The sequence below is a fragment of the Carya illinoinensis genome, chromosome 2 (assembly GCF_018687715.1).
Source record: "Carya illinoinensis cultivar Pawnee chromosome 2, C.illinoinensisPawnee_v1, whole genome shotgun sequence".
Lineage (NCBI taxonomy): Eukaryota > Viridiplantae > Streptophyta > Magnoliopsida > Fagales > Juglandaceae > Carya > Carya illinoinensis.
The window spans coordinates 3025889-3035008 of record NC_056753.1 but is presented as its reverse complement, the minus strand read 5'-3'; the positions used below and the strand labels follow the sequence as shown (position 1 = coordinate 3035008).

The 9120-nt window shown below is 31.1% G+C and overlaps 1 protein-coding gene across 2 annotated transcripts; it reads right to left on the bottom strand.

The window, feature by feature from the left end:
• Window positions 1-2477: 2477 nt before the first annotated feature.
• LOC122297072 lies at window positions 2478-3623 on the bottom strand. Of its 2 annotated transcripts, none has more exons than XM_043106925.1 (3): window positions 3329-3623; window positions 3062-3213; window positions 2478-2908 (listed from the first exon to the last, which is right to left on the bottom strand). In XM_043106925.1, exons 1-3 carry the CDS (start codon window positions 3397-3399, stop codon window positions 2835-2837), a joined length of 297 nt encoding a protein of 98 aa, XP_042962859.1. In that variant the 5' UTR covers window positions 3400-3623; the 3' UTR covers window positions 2478-2834. The 2 variants fall into 2 exon arrangements, with proteins under 2 accessions (XP_042962859.1, XP_042962870.1); XM_043106936.1 differs by having other exon boundaries at window positions 3062-3201; window positions 3329-3608.
• Window positions 3624-9120: the final 5497 nt, after the last annotated feature.

The following is a 9120-nucleotide window of genomic DNA, read 5'->3' as shown; positions in this document are numbered from 1 at the left end:
CGACGAATTTTGCTACATGTAATCGTTGGTGAGAGTTCCAATTTTTGAGTAAATTTCCTCTCTCCCTCCCTCAAGCATCGTTGGCTAAATGAGATGTTTGGTCAAATTTTATATAATTTGACTTAAAAATCTTTTACATTAGATTGGACAAATCTAAAATAATTTAGACTTTTACTATAGTGGTTAGGATTGTTCATCGACCCGACCCGATCCGTTAGCAAGGTATTCCGACCCGACCCGATAACAAGTACATTCCGTTCAACCGATGCCCGATACCGACTCGACAGCAAATTCGGAATTAAGTTCCGACCCCTTATACCGATTCTCTACTGCTAATGACTGTAATGACTCTAAAAGCAACCAAAACTAGAGTACCCATCACGCTGCCAAAGAATCAGAGACGACAAACTTGATTAACTGCCAAAAACTTGACTAAAATTTTTAGATAGAAAAATCTACGAGCACTCTGTTTTATATTTCTCACTGAGATTTTCCATTTCCGGACTCTAGCTAGTATAAAAGATCTAGCAAGGAGAATATATATGTTCGCAACAATTTCATCTCGCTAGTTATATTCTCATTTCTCATGCTTTTCTTCATTTTCTTAGCTAGCATCAGCCAAAGGGAACCCAGACAAATGAAACTCAATAAATAATAACTTAAGCATAACTCATGCTGTACTGAATCTAACAAACTGAATTTATGTCCCAGAAAATCCAAAAAAATGAAGAGAAGACAAATAAACCCTGAAAACGATCGGCTAAAATCAAGAATCGAAAAGCAAAATCAAAACTACGATTAACATGGCAAAGAGTAGAAAATAAAACAGGAAAAGTGAAAATGAAACCAGTGACTGGAACCCAAATCCCATACTATATATAAAATCGAATGGAACCCATACTTCCCATGAAACCCAAATCCCATCTTGACCCAAGATACCCATACTTCAACCGTCCAAGAAAATCACAATAACAAACCGAGAGAGAGAGAGAGAGAGAGAGAGAGAGAGAGAGAGAGTAATACCTTTAAATGATCTCGAAAATCAGGTGGATAAAGAAATGGAGAGAAGATTTGAGATTTGAGAATGATGAATCAGGTACTGAAACTTGGAGGAAGCATTTGTCGTGAGAGAGAGCCTCTGGTTCTGTTGTGGTTTCTGATTTGTGGGTCTCAGATTTACAGGTATCGGGTAGTACCCGATAAGCAATGAAAACGATAACGGGATAACCCGTTACCGATTCCACACCCAAACGAGTCGATATTTCGGGTCGGTTCGGTTCGATAGTTCGGGTCGGGTCGGCCGCACGGCTTATTTGTACAATCCTAATAGTGGTTAGTTAAAGATGAAAGACCACTATTCATTCATCAAATATTAAAATATTAATTTCTCATTCCAAACAAATAAATTAAATTAATTAGAATATAATTAACATTTAACCTTTAGAATATAATTATTATTAACATTTAATAATATTTTTTAATATTAATTTAATTAGAATATAATTACTATTAACATTTAATTGGTATAATTATAAAATGTGATAAAATGAATTAAATAAAAAAATTATTAATTTAATAATATTTTATTATTATATAGAAAATGGATAGCTAATCCAATGTGAAGATTGAATTTAGATGGAATAGGTAAATGTAAAAAAGTGTTAATATTGACCAAATTTCAATATAAATTTGACCAAACCAACGTCAATGCTCTTAGTTTGCAAACTATCTACAATGAACTCGAGCAAATCTTCACTCTCCCTCCCTCAATTTGCAAACCCATCGGCACTCATTCACAAACCCATCTTTTGCACCAATTCTTCTGATTTTTTTATTTTTTAAATATGATCAAATGTTAGCCAATCAGATATTCTTGCCCCTTTGTTAATGATCCTGTTTGGAATCTTATAACATTTGTTTCATAAATAACACATTACTGTCAGCACTTATATCTCCCTCCCTTCTGCCAAACCCCCATTTGCAGTAAAACAAAATAACAGTGAAACGCAGCCGTGTCATAAAAACAAGTGGACAGCCCACGTCTGTGACTCCGCCCCCGGTTGCAAGTAGAGTTTTTCTTCCCATTGTAACGTACCTTGTGAGTTGTGTGTATTTTAAGATTAATTATTGTTAAAATTTGATTGATTTGATTCAATGAGCATGAGACGTGTCCCATACAACAAAAGCCTTGTCCATGCAGCTTCCTCTTTCCTTTCCTTGGTATTTTACCATTTATAGTGTATTTATTTTTTTATTATTAGTTTTTAAATATTTTTTTAACATCTTTAATTATTAAAAAAAAATTTAAAAATATATAATTTTAATAATAATCACGTGCTTAATTATTAAGTAAAAGAAATTTTTTTAAAAAATTAAATAATTAAAAAAAGTGATAAAATTAGAGTGGTGAAACAGTGGTAAGACTATCATTATTCCATTTCCTTTATAGACTTTCGGATCTTATTAAATGCCTCCTCTTCCCATAAAAATACTTTCAAATATAAAATTTATTTAAAAAGTTCTCGAAGTCCATATATACTTCATAGCAGGCAGGTTCTAGCTGCCAATTCAAGCAATCTCTTCAACGATGTTTGCTCAGCAAGAAATAACATCTACCTAGCTATTTCGGTCATTATAAAACCATAACTTATTGAAAATAAAAATAAAAAATTAAACAAAAACAAAACCTTCCCGAGGAAGGTTGCCACATAAGACTATGAAAATAAATTAGGGGAGTCATGATCAGCTCTAACAGCTGATCTCGTACGTGATTACCCATTGGGGAACCAAGATTTATTTATTTATATATATATATATAAATAAATCCTGTACGTCTACGATTTTGAGCTGGTCTGGTGTCTTGCCTTTTCCTTCTCCTTCACTTCGCTTCCCTGCGTCTTGTCATAAGCTTCAAGCACAATTCCAGATATGCAAATGAGAGTCTTAACCACGAAACAGAGAAATCACAAACAAGCTGTGGAAATTTAAATGGAGAGCATCATCTACTTGACAAATAAGTAGAGATTACAAACAATTTTCCGATAATGTGGTTGTGATTTACCAGGGTGATTTTCATGGATATGCTTGTCCTGCTCGGTGTGTGCCTGTGGAAAAGACTGGTTCCTTCCATATATCCCTCCATATCCTTCCTCATCGGATCTGGTGGCATACCCCTCCCCGAACGAATGAGACATCACGTCCCTTTCCAAACACATGAATTACCACAAATTCAAAAACATCATCAACAACATGTAAATTTATCCCACAAGACTAAAACTAACAAATGTTTCTGTACGTACTAAATAAATAAAAAAACAAGATCACAAACCCAAGTTTCTCATTTGGGTTCTGGCCGGAGGTGTCCTTGTCATGCTTACTCTCAAGTTGGCTGCTAGCCATGGCCGTTGTGACCTTCCGGAATCTGATGCCAGACGCCTTACGGCTTACGTTATAAGGCGGAGTAGTCGACGCTGCGAACAAAGTAGCCTGCGGGTATGTTCGAGTTGATTTGAGAGCCCAATTTATCGTTTGCCTCTTTGGATCTTTATAGTGCTTCGATCGGTTAAAATGTGCCAAAAACCTGGATGCCAATCAACCTTCTGTATCTTCAAGTTAAGAAAAGACTCAGTCCAGCAATGATGTCCGATTCTAAGGGACCAATACGGGTCTAATTTCCACAAACTACCAAAAATCCTCGTTCTTATCGTGACACGTAGAATATTCTCATAGCACACGAGCCGTGTTTTAAGAGTGTCGAGGGTTACGTGGGTGCTGTGGACATGCAGCTTGACATGCAATATGACATTTGGTGGCCGGTGCATGCAGCAACCGTTCAAGCCACCTAAATGTCAGTACCGGCCACCTTAGTTTGAAGATATGTCCGAATATTTTAGTTTTATTTTTTATTATATTTTATCAAATGATTAAATTTATTATTAAATAATATATCATTTGATGAATAAAGGTAGTGGATAAATGGGTTCTCTCTCCATTATACATTATATGGGTCGTGACGACTAAAGTAATAGAAGTACATATTCGGGTAATGGTCCAAGGCCCCATCATAATGGCCTATGTTTCATGGCCAGCTCTGTCGCCAACCGGGCTGAATGCCATAAGGGAAACGAAAGTACCTTATTGTTGCAAACTCACGTGCATGTCTTTATTAATATTTATGGTGATTATGCATCAAGGGACGAAGGCACGAGGAAGTTTCTCCTGCACGACCAAGGATCGTCTCCACCGCCATTCAAACTTGACCACTTCTTCTGAAACCAAGTGTTCATTTCTAGTACTTTTGGGGTCATGTTAAAAATTAAAAATTGTTAAAAAAAAAAAAAAAAGAGGACGATTGGCAGTGAATATATGTAATGACTAAATAAAAGTTATTAAACATTCCTAACTAAATAAAAAAATAAAAATAAAAAATAGCATTTAAAGTTGAGCAATGTTACACAACCTCTCAATCTCTATACACCACTTTTTTTTTTAATTTTTAATATTTTTTAAAAAAATTTGAGTTTATTCTTTTTAAATTAATTCAATTCTTTTATTCATTATTCATATATTAAATCTTTGATAAAATAAAAAAAATCATAAAAATTAAAACTTTTTCTTTAAAGTTAGATATTATATATTATCGATTGCTCCGTCAACCATCTATCTTTTTTAATAAAAAAGACAAGAACTCTCAATTATATTAATAACCATATTTTATGGCGGATGAATACATTTTACAAACGAGAAAAGAGTTTTGGGTTTACATAAATCTCTAAACCAAAGCTCTTGCAAAAATCATATATTCAAATAAACTAATCGACTATGCAATAATTGTTTTAAGCCATCTATCATAACATAAAAGTTTATCCAAAACATATATGTCATGTAAGTGTGTTTGGTAAGTGAAAACTGAATAAAAAGAAGCGTCTACACTAGAAACTCCTAAATTTGTTAAAGCAACAATCAAGTTATTGCATTTTCTATAAGTCTGAATTAATTCAAAAGAAAATAAAAAATGGATAGTAAGTATGTCAGTCTACATTTCAAAATACTTGAAATACTTCCAAAAAGGCTCTTGTTTTTTGTTAAACCAACTCAAAATAGAAAGCTCAACAAAAATGTTTGTCCCATGATGACTCAGATGGAAAGAAAAACCATAATCAAACTTACCATTATAATTTATAGAAGGAAAAGTATAGTTGCAAGCATAATTGTGTATTAATCTGTGTACCAATGTGATGTGATTAGTTAAAAAGTAGATTTTATTGAAAATAATATTAATTTAAATTTTAAATATGAATAAATCAGTATTGATACACAGATTAGTACGCGACTGTACTTGTATGTAGTAAAACTCTTTATAGAATGATGTTAAATACAATCATAACTTGTATATGCGTCATGCATCTTTTTTAAAAATGCGTGAACTTTACTTTTTTTTTTTTTTTTTTTAATCAAAATGAGTGTGCGAGAATTTATAGGCACTGCTTTTCATAAGATGTGATGCGGAAATAATTCAATGTGGTTCACGTGTTGTGCAAATAATTCATCATGTCGTCATACATGACGTAGATGCGGAAATTAAGGAAGGGTTTGGTAGATATCAAACTTAAAATTCTTTTATTATTATTATAATTTTTTTAAATTTTTATATAAAATATAATAAATAATTTAATTTTTTTTAAATTTAATTTAATATATTAAATTTTAAAATAATAATAATATTAAAAAATAATATTTCAGTTATCCTGAAATCTCACAAAGTATTCGATGGATGCCAAGTACTTTGTGACATATTTTATATTACGGGAAAAGTATATTACTTTCTGCCATCAAACTATATATAAATTTTTTTTATCTTTTTTAATATAATGGAGGGTATACAAAGTTAGTTTATGATACTTCCAAGATACACGATATGTCAATTTTGACAATCAAAATGAGTGAATCCTATTCATTGTTCAAGTTTGAACTGATACTGTTCATAGGCTGAAAGAATTTTTTTATTCTAAAATAGGGAAGAACAACCGCATGCTTGTTTTTCTAAACTCCCAACAGTTCATTCTCTTGTTAGTTTCCTAGTACCTTGGCTTTCCATTCTTGAGTAAGTAATTTTGTGCTCAAGATTTTACTTTTAATATTTATAATAAAGATTCTAGTTCTGGTTTTGGAGATAAAATTAGGAAGAATGAAAAATCGAAGTTTTGAATCTCATATTTTTTGTTTATTACGTTTTTTATTGTTATTTTCTTCTTTGTTTTCTCGGCAACCAAACATAGGCTTTGGACTTTTTTTCTGGTCATTGAAATCTTGATGCGTTGCTTTCAAGAAGAGGAAGCCGCAATTCGTAGCTTGCAGACATTGTTTGGTAGTAGAATTGTTGACTACATGATTGTGGCTTTTTTGTTTTCTCCGCAACCAAACATAGGCACGGACTTTTCTACTTACCATTTACAACGTTAAATTATTAATTAACATAGATTTAGTGTAATTGTAAAATATGAAAAAAAAATTAAAAGTAATCTTATTAAAAAATAATATTATATAATTATTTTGATAAATCTAATTACTAATCCAACGTGAGATTATGACTATGAAGGTTTTAGACTTATGAAAAATTAGTAATAGAGCAACGTCCAAGGGACGTTTGCCTAGTTTAGATATTTTACAAAAGAAAAATGATTAATAAATTATTTAACTTCATACTTAAATACTTAATTTCATGTTCTTATAATAGAAATAAGACAAGATCTTAGCTAACTACCTGAACTATAAAATGTAAAAGAAAAAATTAATTCCATTAATATAAGAAAAAAAATGATCAAATGACTACCAATGAATTAACCCACATTCCATGAATGTAATATTAATGTTATAGAAGAATAAATTTATATGTTGAAGAAGAATATATAAAATAATGTGACATTTATTATATAGAAATATATATTAGCCTAACATGGTCAATATTAATATAAAATATGAAATCAAGTTTGATTTACCATGAATACAACCAAACCCATATTTATCTACGTACGATCATCGACTTGTAAACATCATGTATTATCATTGTTAAGAATACATTTGTAGGATTCATTTATTATTCAAAATTATTATACATTTTTTAATTTAGACATGATATATTTTTTAATTTATGAAATTTATAATCTAAACTATAATCTAACATGTCAGAAATTATTTTATCATAAAACATTTATGAACAATTAGTATTAATTTAAAAGAAAAAAATACTATAAATCATTTGTTATAAAAAAATTTAGAAGGGGTACTTAAAATTTTATATTGTTCTAAGTATATTACTTTCCATGCATAAAAAAACGGTTAATATCCAAGAAAACAGATAGAGCAAAGAGCAGTGGAATGGTGAATCCTTTTATTGAATGATTGTTTAAATTATTAGAATTAGTAGTTCTCTTGTTTTAAATTTAACGTGTTAATCGTTGGATTATTTTATGATTTTTAATTTGTAAAATTTACTTTAATGTGCTTTCTTGATATTAATTATTATTTTGCATTTAAATTAATCTTTACTTTAATTATTTTATTGTTGAACTTTAAATATTTTATTTTATTAATATTAAGTTGTAGTATTTTTATTTGACTTTTATTTATTTTTATTGTACTATTTTCATTTGTTGGACCCTTCTATTTTTGGGTAGGCTTATTTTTAGTGGGTTTTAAATTCTATTTTAGGCCTAACCTTGTAGCTGTTGGAGGCTCAGTTCGTTGGCTTGTTTTCAGCCAGCTCTCTCTTCCCAAACAGTGTGTTTTGGCTTTGCCTTAGGGCTTGTCTCATTTTCTTTTCTTCTTCTCCTTTCTCCTACCGCACACTACTCTTCTTATTCTTTGTTTTATTTTTCTTCTCCTACACGCCGTCCATTCCTTATTCTTCTTCATTTTTATTGTGTTCTTTTCTTTTGCAATCGGTGTTGCTGCAGCTGACTTTCTCCATTTTCGTTAGGTAATTGCTTGCACTTTAATCTTCTTGTTTGGTTTCCATTTTTCTGCAAATCCGTGTACTGCTACTACTTCTCTTCTTCTCCTTCATTTCTTTCTCTTTCTACTTCCTTGTGCACCTTTGCTATTCTTCTTCATCTCCTTTTTATTTTCGTGTTTTTTTTTTATCTGCAAAATAGGATTGCTGAAACTCCTCTTCTTTTTCATCTGATCTGTCCGTGACACCTTTCTTTGTTTTTTGGCCTCATTTCCATATTCGGTTTTCTCTTTTATTTTTCTTTAGTATTTTCGTGTTCAAGCTTTTCGTATTCATGCCGACTGTCTGATATGGCTAAGACCAAAACATCTACTTTTACACGGTCATAAAAGTACAACACGAGGGTTAAAAGAGAGACTACACAATATACACGGATAAAAAAAATGAAATGAGAAATTTACTGTTCATTAATGTAGCAATGGAACAGACACTTAGAGCATTGGCAATGGCCTAGCCATTGCCAAGTCTAAAATGGAACTCAAATATGATCTTTTAGCTATAATATGGACTTCTAGCTAAATTAGTCCACATTGGACTAGCTATTTTAAAATCTAAATAATAATATAATATTATTTATTTTAATAATATTTGATTATTATTTTTTTTTTTACACTTCATGGAATTGGGAATGACAACTCATGGAACCATGAAGATGAACAAAATATAGAGAGTAATGCAACAATGAAACTATAATAAACAAAAAAAACTGAAATAAAATATAAATGATATTATCAATATGGTGCAGAATCAAAACCCAAATGTCATTTGATTGATATTGTTGCTCTAAATGAATCCAACATCTTCTTTTACAATTTGAGTGGGTAGGCTTGGTCTGGGTCTTTTCATAATTTTATATAAGGAATTCTTTCATGGACAATAAATATGTAGCTCACATATTTTTACATCTTTGCCATTTCTCCCCTGTTGCTTCCAGAAGCTAGAAGACAAATTCAATGCTAATGATGCACAAAACGTGCAGCTGCAAATGGGATTTAGCTTTGCAGAACCAGACCGAGAGATGTTTGGATTTGAGTATTTTCTATGTTGATCTTGGGCCATCCATAAACCATTTACAGATGAAGAAGATGCATGTCTTTGGACATGAAGTC